The sequence below is a fragment of the Spermophilus citellus genome (genome assembly GCF_964194105.1).
Source record: "Spermophilus citellus genome assembly, chromosome: 10".
NCBI lineage: Eukaryota > Metazoa > Chordata > Mammalia > Rodentia > Sciuridae > Spermophilus > Spermophilus citellus.
This window is the reverse complement of record NC_138197.1, coordinates 61,511,429-61,532,765: the sequence shown is the minus strand read 5'-3', so window position 1 is coordinate 61,532,765 and position 21,337 is coordinate 61,511,429. Positions and strand designations below refer to the sequence as shown.

General features: G+C 33.7%; 1 protein-coding gene across 1 annotated transcript in view; it reads right to left on the bottom strand.

Moving 5' to 3' along the window:
• CNTN1 (contactin 1) overlaps window positions 1-21,337 on the bottom strand; it is a 353,521-nt gene that overhangs the window by 113,573 nt on the left and 218,611 nt on the right. Inside the window, exons 12-15 of the mRNA XM_081311864.1 lie at window positions 21,062-21,179; window positions 17,017-17,167; window positions 10,809-10,936; window positions 10,325-10,500 (exon numbers count right to left, since the gene is read on the bottom strand). Of these exons, the coding sequence (XP_081167990.1) occupies window positions 10,325-10,500; window positions 10,809-10,936; window positions 17,017-17,167; window positions 21,062-21,179 (573 nt within the window). The remainder of the gene's footprint in view (window positions 1-10,324; window positions 10,501-10,808; window positions 10,937-17,016; window positions 17,168-21,061; window positions 21,180-21,337) is intronic.

Genomic DNA, 21,337 nt, shown 5'->3' with positions numbered 1-21,337 from the left:
TAAGCATTTGGTTTTAGGAACATAATGATAGTTTACTTGTATAAAACAATAATAAGCAACTTCAAAATTTATTTTTATTTGTTATTTATCTGGTGAAAATGTAGTGCTACATTTCTTCAGAAGGAAGCAAAGGGAAAACATACTATATTATTTCCAGTATAGCTTTGTACATAGAAAAGCTTTTCTGACAATTTTATAAATGCTGCTAGCACTTTCCATACCTCAAGAGAAGCTGAGGTTCTCAGTGGTTGACAGAACGCTTACAAAGCAAGTAAAGATCATGGGCCTCAGCACATTCTAGCCACAAATTAGATACGAATGCTCTCTATATTTTCACTAAAAGCCACAGCTTGGCTGAATTACAAAATTCTTCCCTTCATACGAGGAGAGTTGAATCACATACTGGAAATTGTGATAGCAAAGCTCAGGGATATTCCAAAGTGTGTATGTGGTTGACCACTCAGAAGTTTCCCAAGTTTAAGTCAAAAGACTTCCAACATACAAAGACCCATTCTTCACTCCTCCCTCCCTTGTATAATAACTGCAAAATAACTACTGCAATATAAATGCATCTGATTACTAATTTGTATTAAATTTAATTGTAATGAACAAAGAAATACGCTATATGGTACATACAAAGTCTAGATAAAACTTAGGTCTCATTATGGAGATCTATTTAAAAAAATACATCTGTTTTACTCATTGAATTTCAGAGTTAATGGACAGTTATATAAGGCTTAAAGAAAAGATATTTTTAAAGGTATATCATATAAATGTAAACAGAAATTATTAAATATATGTGATGGATACTCTACTCATGAAACAATAACAATTATCTTCTTTTTTAGTTTTTACTTGTTAGAGTGAAGAAATAATAGCTATAGAAGATGTATATTACTCAGTTACTAATGGTAGCATCACCACTGCAAACTTTGCTAACAGCAATATTTAGTAAGGGTCTAGGTGTCAGGGGCTATTGCAAAGCCTCTGCATGTACAAATACACTAACTTGTAGCAATAATGCTATGGAATAGGTACTACTTCTAATTGTATTTTGCATTTAAAAACATGATGCTACTATGACTACAATCCCTACTACTGCCTGCACAACTGCTGCTATTAATAATACTACTACAACCTCCACTACTGCTTCTGATCTTGCTACCTCCACTGCTGTCACTGCTCCTGAGCCCTTGCCATGATCTGAATTAATCTATTGAATGACTTTTAAGTGTCTGGCAAGCTTCCAGCTACTTCACATATATTTTTCTCATTCATTTTCATAATACCCAGGGATTTACTATTAATATTCCCATTTTACAAATAAGGCATTTGAGTTTTTAAGTTAAGCTGCTTGTGGAAGACTCCATAGGCAATAGATCACTCTGGTTTCTCTGGATTAAGCAGTTCCCAAGGCAGTGCTTTAACGATCAGGTAACTGCATGGAGGTTCACAGTTTGGTAAGTAGAAGCAATAATTCTCATAAATTATTGTATCATTTATTAAATTGCTTTCCCACTTAAATTTTCAAACATCAGAAAGTAGAAAGAATTTGTGCAATCACTATCCATAAATCACCAGATTAGATTCAACTATTGTAAACTTTTGCCATATTTGTTTTATCTAATTGAGTAGGTAGCTAGTTCCATTTTTACTTCTATTATCCATCTAGCTACTGCTGAAACCTTGAAAAATAAATGATCAGTACTCCTCAGCTCATTAGCAATTTGTTATGATAGTAGTATGGAATCTAAAATGACAAAAAATTAAATAATCACAAAACTATCTTCACACATAATTAACATTATTCATTAGCATTATTTTAATAGCTTTATTTTATTTATTTTTATGTGGTGCTGAGGACAACCCAGGGCTTCACACATGCTAGGTGAGCACTCTACCTCTGAACCACAACCCCAGCCCTTCTTTAGCATTATTTAATATTAGAGTTAGTGTTATTTTAGGGAATATATCAATATTAAAATTACCTGAATCTAAACATTGTTTAAAGATATAGAAATCTTATTAATATGAAGGAATGTCAGTGGACATATAAAAACTACAATAAGTAAGAGAAGATGTCAGTATAACTACGAAAAGGTCACTTAGAATCTACAGGATCTGGGGAAATGTTGGCTTTTGGTGATTTGGATATAAAACAAACTGTGAGAATAATGATGAAAGAGTTCAGTTTTGACTGACTGAGCCATTTAAATGAAAACTCATAAAGGAGGAAATTTTGTTTGAGGTCTCTGCCAAACATTTTGAATGATGGACAAAACATCAATTCTTTGGATTTGGAAGAGTTGAAAATAAAATTGGAAATCATTTAATTCATATATTTTTCAAATTGGTTTAAATTGGTTCTCATTAGCCTCAGAGTTCTGAGAATTTTCATGGTCACTTGGTAGAAGGAAAGAATCAGGATGGGGGTTTTGAAATAGGAAGAAATGAGAGGCACTGTAGGGTAAGGCTCCTGATTATGCAGTAGACCTATAGACAAATACACACACACACACACACACACACACACACACACACACACACATTTTCATCTTCCGTTAGAGCACCTCACTTTATATATGTACCTAAATTAAAATTTCTTTATGAAAGGTATTTTCTGCCAAAACATTTTTTGTTTCTATTGTTTTTTAGAAACTTCTGATGTGGCCCAACCTCTTCATGTGACAGATGCAGAGCCTGAGGCTCAGAGTGACACTTTGGCCCAAGCTCATACAATATATCAATGGCAAAACCAGAGCAAAAATCCTGTTACTTAGATAATGTCCCATTCCTTAAAACAAACTGAAAAATTTGGTGTTTTTTTAGGAATATGAAAACTAATAACAAAATCGTATATTCCTAGTGTGATAGAAATAAACTATCAAAGTCTACAATGCAAAATTATAAAACTCCTAAGACAACAAAGGTTTACACATTCATTTCTCCATCTTCTTACTGACTTTACACTGCAAGCATAAAAGGCCAGAATAATTACAGTAGGTACAGTTAAGTATATATAAAGTTCTATGTCAAAATATATATTCTTAACTTGGGATGAATTTTAGGAGATCCCTTGAAGCCAATAATAGATCTCTATGGAACAAAGACTTGCTCTATGTGCTTAATGCTCTTCAATTAGCTGTATCATCAACCAGTGCTCATTAAGCCCTTTGTGGGGCAGCGATTTCAGCTGCATGGTCTCTGTACTGGAAGTGTGATGATCTTTAAGAAGCCTGCCCAACTAAACTAGAGACACTGCTCTTGAATGTAGATAATATCCCATGTGTTCATATTAGGAAATGGCAAATAGAATGAGTTAGACCTCATTACCCTAAGTACATGTATGAAGACACAAATGGTGTGAAAATATGTTGTGGACAATCAGTGATTGAAAAATTGTGCTCTATATGTGTAATATGAAATGAATAGCATTCTGCCATCATGTATAACAAATTAGAATAAATAAGTAATTTAATTTTAAAAATTAGTTGTAGTTACCTAATACCTAATTAAAGGATTAAAGCCTTCCTAATTAAAGGTTTACAGAGATAGTACAGAAAAGTCTAACTCCTTTCCAACTAATTACTAATAGAAAGAGCAGAGAGAGGGCACGGTCCTGAGAAGAATGCTCTTGTGAGTTTCATTGGGGTCCCAGTACTATACCAGGCGTCTGCATACTTTTTACATAATTATTCTTCTTTTTTACTGTTCATCAAAATTTAAGTTTTAAGTTCACTACTCATACTAACTTTGAAATGCCTTCTTTTTATCCAACTTCCTTTAATTTATGTCCTCATCTGCTCAAAATAATATGATTCCTTGTTCAAATCTTTCTTATGAGGATTTCCCAATCTTGGGACTTTTAACAGTTTAGACTACATAATTCTCTGTTGTAGGGGTCTGTCTTTCACATCATAAGATATTGAGTAGGACCTGTACTAAACAGATACCCATAACACACAGCCACCCAATGCCTGTGCAATGTGATAAACACAAGTATCTCCACACATGGAAAAAGTTTCCTTAGGGAGCAAAATTATCTTTCATCTATACCTATGGATTTAGAGCTTATACTTATCTTACTGCACCTGCCTAGTCTTCTACACTGTTTCTTCAATTGTAACTTGATTCTTGCCTCTCTCCAGATGATTTTCAAACCCTCCTTATCTCTTCCAATCGGTTTCCCCATAACCTTGGACTGTCCTCAGCTTTTTATCCAGCAGTGAATAGAGAGCTAACCCTGCAGTATGAAGAATAAATTTCTCAAATTTAAACAATTTTTGTGCCATCTATAGTATCATTAATAGTTTCTTTAATAAAGAGAACAGACTTTGGGTTAGAACCACAATGTCTTTTTTCTTCAATGGTGTTGCCTGGACCATCAGAAGAATGAACACCTGCAGACATGTGAGTAGACCTATCAAAGGATATTGTTAAGAATTGCCAAAAACGTCACAGTTAGACCATATTAAGCAGGATAGGCTGGATTTACAGTATATTGCAAAAGGTGTTGACAGTGTAGGAAGAAGGAAACAATTCGGATAAACTGAGCATAAAAGGTTCACAAACAAGATTAAAGAAGAAAATAATGAGTCGAACAGTACTGCCTTTGTAGTGTTTTAAACAATTATAGAATTATTTAAATATGTGTAGACATGAATATTAATCTCTGGGTTAAAACTACAATTGATTAAGATCACACGGTCAAGCAGTCAGACCATATGGTTTCAAATCCTCTCTCAGCCATGAGTAAGTTATGATTTCTACAGCTAGATACTCAGCCTTTTTAATCCTCAGTTTCCCCACCTCAAAAATTGAGAAATTTATAATAATATATACTCCATTTAAGATTGCTGAGATCAACTGAGAACTATAAGAAATACATTTAATCTAATGCTGGCCAAATAAGCATTGAATAATGTTGACTATTATGACCTCTTCTTTACCCTCAACAATGAAACACCTAGGATGTTTTTGTCTCAAATTAGGTATCCTGCAAAGTGAACAGCACCAGAAGCCAGAAGTAAACTGTGAAAACGAGATCAGTTACAAAAAAGAAAAAGAAAAAAAACCAACTATCTGGCAAAAGTTTCTGGAATTTTCAATAGGAAATCATTGCTTTGTTATAAAAGTATTAATAATAATCATTATAGTAGATTCTTTTCCAAGCACTTTATAGGAACTCTCTCATTTATCTTCACAAAAATACTATGAGGTAACTGGTTTTGAAATCCAATGGAGTAATCTGAATAAAGTAAGGAAATGATTACCAGCATTTTAAGAGACGAAATCTGAGGCTTTGGGAGGTTGCATCACTAGCTCAAGGTCACACAATAAAAAGTGAAGAGATGGATCCTAGAGCACTGGTCAGGTTGTGGCAGAACCACTGAACAATTCATATGATATTTATGAATTCATAGTAGGATTGCTGTAACCTCCTAGATTATGATTTTAACATCTGTAATAAGAGAGTCTGAGAAAAATACAGGGGCAATCACTTGAATTGCAAAATTTAAGAAACTCATGTTTAACTAAGATTGGGACTGACAAGGAGAATATCACTGAACTGTTGAAAGGAAAGGACTCATAGTAGATGTCAAAAATTAGGCAGGCTTTGAAAAAAATAAATTCTATCACTCAGGTACTACCATGAGAAAGAAATAAAATGATAAATTGCAAATGTATATTTTATAATAGATGGTTTCAAGTCCATTCTAGAAAAGGAGGAGTTATAAATTAAATTAATAACTTAAATGATTACCCTTTGTATTTACTCCAAGGGAAGTATGTATTGAATTGGATAAGAGTCATAATTGGACTAGAAAAGTTTATACTTGTCACATAATTCTAACAGAATAATATAATGCAAACCACTTTAAAAACTTAATTATGTTTGATGACAATAAATATGGGAGCTTCTAACTTATTAAATTAATGCCTATATTTTGAGGATCCCTGTAGATACAAGTTCAAATTAAAATGAAACATTTACTGGTCATGATCATGTAGTAATATAATATTCAGTGAATTTTTCTTAAATAAATGACAGATAAATGACATGATAGGTAAACCTTTGACATTTAACTTCTTAATTTTTTAAAATAAATCATAGACTTAAAATTAAAATTTTTATTATAAAAAGTAATCTCATGCAGAAGAGGTCTATATAAAGTAGGTTTATTAAATGCAATGTTAATAATATTTTTCTTTCTATTTATGGGTTTACCATAAATTCATTAAAAAAAACCCCAAAGATTTAAAAATGTGGTTACTTTTTCCTGACAGTCAAATAACTCTAATTGGATAGACGTTAATGAAGAAATTTTTAAAATCACCCATGATAGAGGAAGTGGTTCATTGAGGTCCTGGATTTGGGGTATATATTTGTATCTGGCAAGTGGAAATATCTCTCTCTGTGCTTCCTTGATCACCACGTGGGCCACTTCCCTCTGCCACACTCTTCCACCATGATTTCCTGCCTCACCTTGAGCCCTAAGGAGTGGAGCTTGCTCTCTATGGATTGAGACCTCTGAAACCACAAGCCCCCAAATAAACTTTCCCTCCTTTAAAATCATTCTGGTCAGGTCCTTCCATCATAGCAGTGATAAAGCTGACTAAAACAACTGGATTACAGTCCATTCTTCCTTCTGCTCAGCTCTCCTTTCTTTACCTACTTAGAGATGCTGCTCCTTCCATTCTGTTTAGACTCTCTCCAAATAGACTTTCAACCCTCTCCTCCACTGTGGAAACTTTACAGACATAGCATCTGTATAGTCAACCAATCCAGAAGCATTGAGTATGTAATACATGGACAGTAAAATTGATCTGATGCAGGGAAATGTTATGTACAAATCATTTAATTGAATCAAATCTACTTTCTCCAATTAGTCAATATCAAATGATCTGATCAATCTGCTTTTCTTTTCTATTTTTTTTTGGAATAAAAACAGTACTAATTTATTTGTGTTTAAGTTAATGCATATGTAGGTAAAAGTTTACATGTTAATTTTTATGTAGTACTAAACAATTTCTGCCTTTTTCTTTCACAGTTGACAAAATTATTGTAATAATTTGGAACAAATGAACATTAATTTTAATAAAAATTTAATAATTAAAAAAAATCACCCATGATCCCTCAACGTATTCACAAATATAGGAAAATGCACTAATTTAATTTCATAAACTAATATTTCAAGTTACAAATTAGTCCAGGCTATGAAATTTGAATCCTTATACAAGACTGCCATTTAGTGGTCAAAATTAAGAATAGCAAGCTAAAATCAGGATATTTAGCTTTTGAATAGCTTATTTTTCAAATTGGAAACTGAAAACAAGCTCATGAAAAAAATTAAAAATTGGATCTCTTCATTTTCTTTGTTAGTTATAACTTCCAATATTAATTGTTAACAATTAGAATTATTAAAACAAAGATAATGACATCAGTTTTGATAATATTGAAAATTTCCGAACATTTCCATTCAAATTTTAAACTCAGAGTATCTTTAACTTATTTTGAATTTGTATCTTTGTTTAATCCAGTGTTTTATTCATGCTAGGGCCTTTACTATGCCTGCTTGTGGTAGGGGATCAGCATATATTTTTAAACAAAAAATGCTATTTAAGTAATAAAATCTTGCCAGAATTAACTGAAAAACAAATTATTATTTAAGAAACTTATGGCATTTTGTCTATGCAATTTTAAACAATAGACAAGTGGCATCAACCACGTTTCTTTCTTTATTCTTGCTGTCCCTAACTCCTGTTTTCCTGTTAAGTTTTGCCCTCTAAGCTTTAGGCAGGAAGAGCAGCTCCCGAGTATTAATAAGCTCAGAAACAATCACTAGGCATTAAGACCCTCTTTCAAAAGGTGAGTCAAATATTTCTGATGCTTTTACTTAAATTTCATTGAGCTGTGAAGCCTGACTTTGATGTTTGCCTTAAAAAAGAAGGAAAGGACCAAAGAAAACTTATCTTTTGTAGGTTCAAAAGACAGAATTAAGTTTAACAATGTATTTGAAAATAAATGTTCTTATCTGAATTTTTTTCTTAATTTAGAAAATTGAATCCACCTGTCCATCTATAAAGTGATAAAACTGTTCCTTTGACATTCTTATTCAATCACATTGCCTATTTAGCCCCTGCTCTGATGTTCTGTTCTGGGCGCATCATTATCTGATGAAGAACTAAAAGCTGAGTGGATGAATTCTGAGATGGGTCCTCCATGGAACTATGCCTTGGACTCACGGAGAAGTACCTATGTGAACTCTGTGGCCATGGTCAGCAGAAGAAGCAACTGCAGTAAAGGACAACTAACAAACCTCCACATTCTTAGGGTCTGTTTTCCCATTTATTATTCATTTTAAATTTGTATTCTATTATTTTCTTATTTTTTTCTCTTTTTAGTGCACTCAACTCTTTTTTCCACCCCTCCTTCATTCTTTCCTTCCTCCTTTTTTTTTCTTCTTTCTCTCCTCTCCTCACCTGTCCTATCCTATCCTCTCCTCTCCAGCACCCCATGGCTATTTATATAAAAAAGCAGCAATGTAACTATTATTTTAAAAGAACATAGACAGGTTCTAAATAAGAAATTTCAGCTTAATTAGGGCAACTGAAATCTCCAAGTCTATTTAAATAGCCTTCACTGAAGCTACTAAATGATTACTTTAAAATTTATAACACAAAAGAAGTAAGCAAATTCAAAAGTCTACTTTTTAAAAAGAAAGATCTCTAGCTTTCTTTATTCCTTAAGGTAAGTAAAATAATGAGTGGCATTTACTCTCTTGGAAGATAAAACTCACAATTTTTTTGTTTGTTTGTTTAGTGCTGGGGATTGAACACGGGTGTTGATTTATGAGTGAGCCACATCCCCGGCCCTTTTTGTTTTTTAAATTTTGAGACAGGGTCTTGCTAAGATGCTGATATTGACCTTGAACTTGTGATCCTCCTGCCCCACATTCCCCAGTCACTAAAAAACGCATGTGCCACTGTGCCTGCAAAAACCACAATTTGAAGAATTATTAAATTGCTAGAGACCTTGATAACAATTTCACAAATGTTGAGTATGTTTATATTAAGTACATCTAAACATTTTCAGATATATTAGGACAAAAATATCACATGGTATGATATCAAAATAAAAATCATAGTTCTATGACAAATGTGTTATTTTTTTTAAAGTGTAGTTTTCATTCAGAAACCAAATTGGTATGTTTACTGTTGATTTACAATTATAGCTAGACCAGGTAAATTAAAGAACTGGATTTATACTGAACACACAGATGCATATGCTTTGATACAGCATCGATAATTGTTCATAGGCATCTACCCAATGATGTAAAAACAAATGTTCCTTTCTAATTAAAGTAAGTCTCACTAAACTTAACTAAAAGACTCTTTGTCTTTTTAAAGTGCGAATTCTAGAAGAGTGAAAAGAAAAAAGCAGGATGATTTGTAAGTATAATGGTATAATATGTACACATCTATCCAGATTTAATATAATTTAAAAAAATTTTAAACACCCTATGAGTTTTGTATCCCTATGAGTTTTGTATCTGTATTAATAGCTGATTCTAACATTACAGTTTTATTAATTAAGCATATGTTCCAAGTAGATCTTCAGGTTTCTAAAGGGCCTCCTTTTCAGAGAAGAGGCTGGCAGGAGCGAGTGACCAAGTTCCCTTTTAGATACACAGCAACCCAGGAAGCCTATCAACAGACCAATGATGTTCCTTTGCAAGTTGTTGCTCTTGCATTACTTCCTGGGATTTTCCCTCTATTTTATTCATTTCTATACATTGGCTCTCTATATTACTATGCTTAATTATAGGACTCATGGCATGTACACTTTCCAAGTTTTAAAATGTAGCCACTTAATCCTCCTTTTCAAATCACATGGACTATTTCTTCAAACCTTGTAATATGTATGTATGTGTGTAGGTTCTATGCTGTTATCTCATTTAGAGTAGAAGTAAAAGCAGTAGAACCCAGGATAGATAAATAAATAAATAAATACATACATACATACATACACACACTGAGGTATAATATATATCACTATAAACATTTCATTAAAATTAAGAAGGAAAATGTACCTAAATACCAATCAATATTTAATAATTAATATCTCTAACAAAATCCTTAGGAATAGCCCTTTTAGAAGATTCAAAGTACTACAATTAACCCAAGAACCATGAGAAACTGTTTTTTGCCTTTTTTGTGTTCTCAAGAAAAATCATATAAAATATTATTGTAGTCATAGAAGTTTAATGCAGAAATACAAGAATCATTGGGATATTAATAAGATGAAAGTTAAAACACATACCATAAAATTCCTCTGGTAATGGATATTCTCTTTGTTAAAGTCAATCACATAGCCATTGAAGGACCAGACAAACGTGAGGTCCAAGGCAGGGTCAAAGGACGCAGCACACTGCATGGTGGCATTTTCTCCGACAGTGATATCAGCATTAATTGGGGCCAATATGATTCGTGTGGGATCTACAAGTTTAAAAAAAAAAGAGTAAAACACAATTTAAGAAAATATAAGATACCATTTTATCTAGTATACCAAATGGATAATAATCAATATATTTTGATTTCTCTATGTAAAGTAATAAAATGTTTTCACATCCAAATTGCAGGAACAATTTTATCAAAGAGGATCGCCAAAGAAGGCTTTTGAAATTGAAACTTAATATATGGACTATTTTAGAACCTTAACACTGAATTATGTATCTTTTAATACAGTAGAAATTAAGCATCAACAGCTTTAAAAAATATCAATCAAACATTAAATTATTTCTTACCTGTGATGACAAGAGTCCCGGTGCTATTAGCTTTCCCTCTATTATTTTCTGCAAAGCATGTATAGACACCACCATCATTTCTTGTAATGTTATTGATTTCCAAGCTACCATCTTCCCAAATGAGTATTCTATTAAAATAAAAGAGATATGATTTACATAATTAATTTAATAATATAGTAATGTACTCCTTACATTACCAACACTAATTTTTTTTTTTACTATTACGTTCTGCAAAAGTGTTGACAATAGGGTATTTTCAAGTTGAAACATCCTAGCCTTCTTCACTCATGCTATTCTTGAAATATCCCTGGGCCCTCTAACTGACCTCCTGTTGGTACTCTTGCCTTTCTATTGTCTCTTTCCCACATATCGGAGAGGAGGAAACAAGTGACCTAAGTCATTTTATGTCACTCTACCATTCAGTGATGTCACTCTGCATCTGAAAATTGTCCACAGACTTTCTATCTAGGTAAAGCTAAAACCAAAGTCCTTTGCCTCCTCATGCTCCAGATAATCTCAGGAATCACTCCTGAAATCCTCAAGGTTTTGCTTAGTGGCACCTTCAATAAAGTTTTGGATGACTGTGGTAATTGTGATGAGAGTATGTATGTGCAACACACATGCGTGTGCACACACTCACAAATATTTTTGCTGTCTTGGCATTCCGCAGCCTATTCCTGTTCCCAGATATTTTTTCCTATTAGATATTTTATTTTAAAATATTTAGCTAAAAAATCCTTTTATTATATTGTAACATCCTAATGTCACAAATTTGTATCTATTTTATTTATTGGCCATGTCTCCAGCACATAAAACACATATCATAAAATTCCTTTGGTAGGGCTAGGGCTGTAGCTCTGTGGTAGAGCACTGAGTGTTGAGACACTGGGTTCAATTCTCAGCACCACAAAAAAAAGATATATATATATATATAAATTCATTTGGTAATGAATATTCTCTTTGATGAAATTAATCACATAACCATTGAAGAACCAGATAAATGGGTGATTCAAGACTGGATCAAAGGATCAGCATACCACATGTGAACTTTTTTTCCACAGTGCTTTCAACTATGTATTCATTCATTAAAAAGAGCAGAAAAAAAAAACTCTATGTTACAGACACTAAGTAGTGAGATACTATCACTAAACAGGTATTTAATGACATTAAAAAAGTCTCTATTTATATATTTATTTATACATTTGTTTATTTATTGTGGTGCTGAGGATGGAACCCAGGGGCTTGGTGCATACTGGGCAAGAACTCCATCCTGAAATATACCTCCTGCCCAGCCTTTTGTAATAAAATGTATGAACTACATGAGGTTTGATGAAACAAGTGGTTTCCCACACCCCACTATAACTGAGATTTAAACCATGATTGGACAGGCTCAAGCAAGTCACAGGCCTCGAATAAATGAGTCCAGGTCTTCCAGAAAGGAGACCTCAGTACTTCAATTCATACTTCAAAGTTAGAACAGAATGTCATTCCCACTGCTACAGAGAAATATAAACATAGTTTATTTTTAGAAACTTTTTTAAAAGATACTTTAAAATCTCCCTTCAATAACAGATCATTAGCTTAGGAAATTCTTCTTGGAACAGAACCTCAATCTTTCATATTACACCTGTTTCTCAGGTGCACTTTCTCTATCCTAGGGGCTAAAGATAAAAAAAAAAAAATTGCTAAGTTTTGTTTTATAGCCTTTCATATTAGATTGCCTATCATTAGATTTTTATTTTATTTAAATGCATAGTTTTCAAAATTTAAGTCATTATGTATAAAACATTCAAAACTATTTCTTATTTTAAGTGCAAAATCTGATGAAAGAAAAATAGTACTTATTTACTTCACTAATAAAAGTATCCATATAAGGGCTGGGGCTAGGGCTGGGCTCAGTGGTGACTGATAATGCATTCCAGGATTTCCTTTCCCTACTTCAACTATCCAGTCAAAGCTCATTTCAGAATATTCTTTGCTCTTGAAGAAGAAATGCAATATAAAAATAATACAAGAATAAAAGTAGTGGGGGCTGGGGGTGTGGCTCAAGCGGTAGCGTGCTTGCCTGGCATGTGTGCAGCGCTGGGTTCAATCCTCAGCACCACATACAAATAAAGATGTTGTGTCTGCCGAAAGCTAAATAAATATTAAAAAATAAAAATAAATATTAAAAAATCCTCTCTCTCTCTCTTTCTCTTTTAAAAAAAATGAATAAAAGTAGTTATTTGATACCATGGAAGCTTTGACAATATGCCTTTCTACAACTGTGAGAGAAGGTAACTATAATCTGTTGCCCAGACACTGCCCTCAGAACTCCATCACTGGTTAGCTAAGGCCACCCATCCCACAGGCTGCTGTCAGCCAGTGACTGAGCATGGGAGGACCAGCACAGGAGACCTGTTCCATTAAACTCCTCTGAGGGGAATTTGGCTGGAGCACTCCTGAGAGTTGTGCTGTAAATATCTCTTCAGCCTAGCCTTTCCTCTTCCTTCCCTCTCTCCTGGTATCAGAACTGCACCCCAGTCAGATGGCTCCCCGTCTTCCACCCAACTTCCTTTCCCCTTCCAGGTATTGCAATTAATAAATCCCTTACACAGCTAGTCCTGCCCCAGCTCCTACTTCTTGGACAATGTGTACTACCACATTACCAAGATTAACACACCACACTTTTTCCTTCTATGCTCCATAATAAGACCTTGCCAAACTTCTAACTCTTCCCATTTTTTTTCAAGCAAAGCAACAAATATTTTGGTCAAGTTACAGTGGAAAAACTACAAGTCCTTCTAAGATTCATACTAATATTTTTAGTTTACTTACATATATTAGCTCACAATTGGTTTTTTTATGCTCTTTAAGGGGTATAAAGTCAAGTACTACATGATTATGTTTCAATCAATGATGGCATATGAAACAGTGGTCCAGTAAGCTTGAAAGATTCCTATCACCTCATGATGCCATAACCATTGCAATTTCAAGGGCAATGTGGTAATGCTCACAGGTCTATGGTGATGCTGGTGTAAATAAAGCTACTGTACTCTGAGTTCTATAGAAGAGTAGCGCATACAGTTATGCAAAGTAATTAATAGTAACCATAATAAGTGATTGTGCTACTGATTGGTATATTTACTGTATTATATTTTATTATTATTTTAGAGTCTACTCCTATTTATTAAAAAGCATAGTTTACTATAAAATGATATGGCATATTATACTGGCAGACTCATTCAGCCCTTCATTGTACCATTTTTCTCTGGTGCTTTATTTCATCTTGCATTGTTTTATTCGTCATGGCTGTAGGGGCAATAGGCTACACCATCTCAGCTTGTGTAAGCACACAACAATGTTCACATAACAATGAAATCACCATGTTAAGTGAAGCATGATTAGATACACTTCCAACTTCTCCCTTAGCATTGAAATTACTTGTAAGAATATTTAGAAAATTTGATTTTTTGGCAAATATTGCTCATTCTTAAATCAATTGGGATTAAATTCTCAGGTTCTTATCCTTATTTCTAGGTAATATGCTATGAATCAGTCAACATAACCAAGGAACAATCCAGTCTTTTAACAAACTAGTCACTTATTTTTGTCAAAATTACTCCAGGATGATCTCTATTTGGAGGTTGTTTATTGGTAAAGCATACCAATTCTGCAACAGAAAATAATTGTGGGGTTCCTCCCACTTAAGTGACAAAGATAAAGGTCATTTTAGAGCTAAAAGTAGTCTATCGAATACAAATGGATAACTAAGTTAGTTGTAAATTAAAAATAAATTCTGTATGTCATTAGAACCCAAAAGAAAATCATACAAGTAAGAACTTCAATAAAATTTGTCAAAATTTATGACTGTCCCTTACAGAATACAGATATTGTATTAGCCATCCTATAGGCCACTAACTGGGCACAGAAATTACTTCATTATATGAAATTAACTTTTATAATTATATTTATCAGAATAACATATAATTATATTCTGTTTAATCCCTAGATATTCTTTTTCAATATGTTTATGCTTATTTTTTATAAATACAAATGTTTTCAGTTTATGTATACATATAATTTTATTACATTCAACATATGTGTTCGTGAATACTACATATTTTTTAAAATGGTACTAATGCTGAAATGTTAATGGATTAAAGTAGTGAGCAAAAGGTGAACTCTAGGCCCATTAAGGAAGTAATGAAATTTGATTTCTAAGCCTTTGAAATTATTATAGCACAGCCAAAATTATAAAATTTTAGGAGCTAGATCATTCTCTACTTCTCTTGTATTTTATTTAGGAAAAACAAGTTTATGAAACATGGTTCTGGGAAATCCTTGGTTGGAGAAACTCATGACACTGGTCTTCATAGAACTGGAGCAAGAATCTGTCTGTAAGGAAGGAGAGTTGACAGTGGGCCAGGGGGGAATGTACACTATAGGTACTACAGGAGTGAGCACCCAACAAGAGGGCAAATTGAGCACAATGACTCTTCCTTTAGCATTAATTCTTCTAATGTCATTTTGTTAAAGTCCTAAAGACTCAGGTCAAACAGATTAACATTAATGCATTCCCAATTCACATTAACCAAAGTATGGAAGCAGCCTAGGTGTTTGTCAACAGATGAAGGGATAAAGAAAATGTGGTCTATATACACAATGGAGTTTTATTCAGTCACAAAGAAAAATAAAATTATGTCATTTATAGGAAAATGGATGGAACTAGTGACCACTATGCTAAGCGAAATAATCCCAATTCAGAAAAGTTCAAAGTTCCTTTGTTTTTACTCAGATATGGAAGACGGAGAGGAAAAAGGAAAAGAAAGGTGAGGTAGGATCTCATTAAAAGCAAAAGGAGACTAGAAGAAAGGGACCAGGGTGTGGGAGGAGGGGAAAAGTGCTGGGGAGGGGTATTGACCAAATTATCTTGTTATGTTGAGGACATGAACTCATATGTAATAACAAATCCCATTATTATGTACAACTATAATGCACCAAGGAATGTGGCAAAAATCAAGTCTGTAAACTATGGCTTGTGGGCTGGCTGGCTGTTTTTATAAATAAAAATAAAGTAAAAAACAATAGTTAGTGTGTTTGGATAAGGCCCAGATGTTCCTGCCCTGCCCCCTGCCCCTCTACACAGTCATATTTGGGATCATCCTAACAAAACAACTGCAGCAGCAAATCCTCTTTCCATGTCAACATGACACCAGTTCAAGTTCCAGTTTGGATATTAATGATGAGTTGTGATAAGATCAGTTAACTTTTTCAGGCCTTAGCACATTCATCATATTACTTTGTTGGATTGTTATAGAGATTTATTTTCTATACTTTTGCCAGAATATTCTTTCAAAAGGCAAAATAGTATCTCATCCCTCCCTTTTTTAAGGCTTTAGACAGATTTCCATTATTCTTACATGAAACCCAATCCCCTTAGCAAAGACAATTCTACATTTGTTAACTAGCTCACTATGTCTTATCCCTTAAAAGCCTTCTGCATTTTTCCCCTAAAGACAAATTATGCCATTCCTACAGTTCCTTACACACCCTATATTCCCGCTTCAGGGCCTTTGCTACGCTGCCTTCATTTTCTGGAACATAGCCCCACCCCACCCCCACTTCTCATTCTTCCTATTTCCCATCCTAGCTTTCTCTCTCTCATTAGAACTCAGTATAAATGTAACCTCTTCTAGGAAGCCTACAGAAATGATTCAGTGATGGTTTTAACGGTCACCCTTGGCTTTCTTTGTCTTGAACCAAAACCACCAAAACATTGGTAGCTGGTCTGCTTATTGGGGATATGATAAGAATATCCTGCTCTTTATAAGAAGATGGGAAGACATGCTTATACTTTGAAATCACCATTTTATATTCTTATCAACATATTTAATAGGCTAATTGTACAAAATTATATAAAATGTGAATAAATGCCCTTGATTGGAAAAACAATGAGTTGGAGAGATCCTATTTAATTTCCCACTGTTTATTAGCTGAGTAGTCTGGGGCAATTTACAAACAGCAACCTGCACCTCTGAGCTTTGAAGTCCTAAATGCCTGATAAATTTTGTAATACTGAAAATTCAATTCTGTTCATCTCATTACTATAGTAAAGAGAAAAGTTGGAAGAAACAACAATTGTATTAGTGAAATGAAAACAAATATTCTACAGAATAAACTTTCCCAAATAATCAACTTGAATTATACTTCTAGTTTCCAAACTGACCTGCTACTGTTGACAAGCCACTCTGTTCCTTTACTCCAGGAGAACTTTGGTTTAGGTGCTGCTTTAGGTTTGCATTCAATTATAACCCTTCCTCCCTTAGCAGCCAGGATCTTTTTCTTCATAGGATTCATTTCAAAAGTTGGAGCCAAAGCTGAAAGAAAAACAAACAATTATTTTTCTCTTCTTGTTAACGAATCCAAATATTTCTTCTGTATTACATCACTTCTATTCCATTTTGATTAGAAGAAAGGTTAATCTCAGTAAATTATGATCCAGGCCTAATACTTTTCTTTTATTTAATAATTTCTACATATTATAAACTTTACCCAATTCAAATATACAATTCTGAAGCCTTGATTATAAATACATAATACATGGGTTATAAACTTTAGTTACAATCAAATGTTGTACACGAATTCAACATAAAGTAACCTCTAATTCCATTGTTTTGATTCATTTCCAAAAAGGAGGTGATGTAAAAGGCTGGAGGGAAGTAAGCCTGTAAACATTCCCATATGGTCATAGTAGATCTCTCAACAATGCCTTAAACGAACTATGCAGAAGTTATACATAAGAGAACTGAAATCTATTGGAAATCTGTAATTTCACAAAGCTGCCATAGGAAGTATATTGATGGGATTCATATTTGAATCTAGGCCCTCCTATTTCCAAAGCATGCTAATTTCATGAAGCAATATCACCCTTCCCTCATTAGATATTTGCCAAGCACTGTGTGCAGACATACTGCAAGATGCCCAAATAAACAGAGAAATTCCTGTCTTAGTGACCTATATACAAAGAGCTGTGGGAAAAGGGACCCCATTCATTAGGGAGCACGTGAGCCATCTGTAGCTCATGCTCACTTCAAAGTATACAGCAATAATGATGATAGCTGGATATAGTGTCTCATGAATGGTCACTCCATTGATGGTATGCTTTCACTCTCTTCTGAGTCCCCACATCTTGTCCAGTGCTCACTCCCCTTATCTTTAGGCAGATTGCAGGGGGACATCATTTATCCACACTCCAGTCATTTGTACCCCAGCTTTTCTAGAGCCTTTCTTGGATTATGTATATCTTTAGCTGAAAATTTTTTTTTAATTTTCTTTTTAGTTGTAGATGGACACAATACCTTTACTTTATTTATTCATTTTTATGTGGTGCTGAGGATCAAACCCAGTGCCTCACTCATGCTAGGCAAGCACTATACCACTGAGACCACTGAGCTGCAACCCCAGCCCTTTAGTTGGAATTTGACTCTTCATCTAGTCCAGTGATTCACTAACTTTATCTGTGTATCAAAATCATCTGAGGATCTTGTTATAATGTCCACATTAAGTCTAGGTGGACCTGAGATTCTGTACTTCTACTAAGCTCCTAAGTATTGCTGTTTCTGAGACAATGCCTTTAATGCAAGGATTTAATCCATTTCATTGTTCCTTTAATCTGGATGTATTTTGTTTAGACTAATTTTTTGGGGGTGACATATAGCAGAAAAAAATATAAGAGAAACTTTAATAAGATTATGTTTCTTAAATTGAAGTACATCTAGAAAATAAGAAAATTTATAAGTTAGTTTTTAGTGAATTGAAGTCCCTTAAATGACCTCATTTTATCTGATATTTTGATATCTAGAAATAGAATCTAGACTACATTTCTACACATTTTGGAAGTAGGAAGGAATGAGGGAATATTTTTCCTTAACTAAGAAATAGAAAGTATGACACATAGCCTATCTTTTGTTCTTTATTGTATCACATGCACCTTCTCTTAGAAGAATGGTATCTGATGTAGACACTCAATAAATATTTGGTGGAAGAATGAATTAATTAAGTGGATAATTCAGGAAGAAAAAGAGCAAGACAGAGATAGAAGCACTGTTCCTAAAGGTATAAAATATAAGAATAAATTGAGACTAACATAAAGATGTCCTGGAACTATTTATGTGAGACTCAATGGGTGAATAGTTTGCTTAATTACTATATTGATAGTCATTAAAAGATTTAAAGACTTTAGGCTTGAATATAGAGAGATCATTCAGTCTGATCTAGTGAGTTTTCACACTTCTTTTTTAAATATCTCAAGATAAATAATAACTTCAGCAGAAAACAGAAAGTTTACATTTGGGAAAGAATCAATCTCATCTCATTTGTTTTGTTAAGCATCAAAATGATTTCATACCCCTTTGCACCAAAGACATTTGAACTGCAATGCTTGCTTGATACACAACGTAACTGGACTAAATATATTACCAAGGAATTTACACTTTAGGGAGGAAGAAATGGAGTATGATCTTCAGCATTATAATAAATGTCAGTGAAAGTTGAAATTAGTGCCACCTAAACTTTTTTTGAAGATTCCTTAACACTTTCCTAAAATTTTCTTATCTCTTATTGTCTTCTAGATTCACTCAATCTGCAGTTCTACACGTGTTTTTGAGAGTTTCCTTTTGATGTAGCAAGAATAAAATTGGCCACGTTGAGTCATTTCTTTGTTTTCAATAACCAATTCTAGAAGAGGAAGCCTGACTACATGGATTCATTACTTAATGTATGAACAAGCCTTGTATAAACTCCTTCAAATGATGTGAAAAGGATGTGACACAGTAAGAACTTTGTTAAAGTGGTTGTAATGAAAATAAGGAAAATGTGAAAGATCTGAGAGAGATTATTGGTGTGAACTGGAAAAGTTTGGTGGATGTACCAGATGTGGGGAAGGCACCAGGAAGACTCTACCATCCTTTAGAACAGAGAATCTTGGAGGATAGAAGATGTGGCTGTAAATAATGAAGTCAGTTTTAGACACACACACTCGTGATTTTGAATTGTCTATTGGGTTATCTGGATGAACATCTCTTCTAGAAAGTATTTATATTGAGTCTGAAGCTGAGAATAAGTATCTGGGATAGATATGGAAATGATATGATAATTAATGGGAGAAGAAGAAATTGAGTAAGAATTTCAATAATAATAATAATAATAGTTATCCAGGAATAATTATACAGACTATGTGAATAGATATAGGAAGGAAATGGAATGGAACCAGATGAATTGAACTCTGGGAGAGGGCAAGATTTGTATCCAGACAGAGGAGGGGATAGAAAGAGAACAGTGAAAGAGATGGAGAAGAAATGGTCTTGGACTTCTGAGAACTGGAAGTCACCAAAGACAAGGGAGATGAGTGTTCCAAAATAAAATATGACTAGAAGAGATATCTTAAAAGAACATGTGTACACACATGCACACACACACATAAGAGAAGGAATAGTTACTGATACAATATAACAGGAAAAGTAAAAAACAAACAAAAAAAAAACAACAATGAAAATAGCAGTAGAGGAATGGAAGAGACATCTCCTTCTCTGGATGAAGAGTACTGAGAAGACAGGGGTGGTGCAGAGATAGTTTTAAGTGTGGATGACAAGTTGAAAGACTTTATGCCAAAGGATTTATATTTTCACAGAAACTAAAATAACACTATAAAAGTAGAAATCTGGGTGGGGAAGGGACTTCCAGAATAGCCTGAAGGTGTGGAATAGCAACTGTAGCATGAGACTCAGGGACTGGTAAAGCTCCAAAGTGGTAAAGACTCATCTGAGGCTAGATTCTAGGCAGTGCTGGAGTGTCAGTCTTCGCTGTTAGGTGAATTTGCAGGCCAATATTTAGCTGCTCAGACTTATGAGACAAGACTTGTCAAAAGTGGCACAGGTAATTTTTGTTTTACCATTTTAAAAATGTTCAAAACCCATTACACTCCATAATTTCTCAAAATGATAAGAGTACAGCTTCTTAGTTTAAAAAAGTATGCGATTTATGAAGTAATTTACATGCACTGGGAATTTTCAAACAACATAAGACAACTTTAAAGAGTTATTCTTCTTAGTCTTCAGTGAAAACAAAGATAATACCATTCCATTCTAAACCACATTTCCAAAATTATTGAGTTAAGCAATTAGATAAAATAATGTAGATTAAATGTAATCTATGAATACTTTATTTGTCATTTTCATGATAAACATTGAGGAGAAATTAGAGATGATACTGACCCAAGATTTTCAACTCAGCATTTGCATAAATGGCTCCATATGTGTTTTCAGCTATGCACTGATACATTCCAGCATTTTCAAAAGTCACATCATATAGTCTCAGTTCCCCTTTATGATACTGAAAGGAATAAAAGTAAAACACACCGTCTCCATAAACTTCAATAGAAATGCTTTCATTTAGGATTGAGCTTATCTTTTAATTCAGCTATGTTATGTTCATCTGCCCCCACTATTACCTAAGATATGAAGAGTGGGAATTTCATGGCCTGGGGAGGA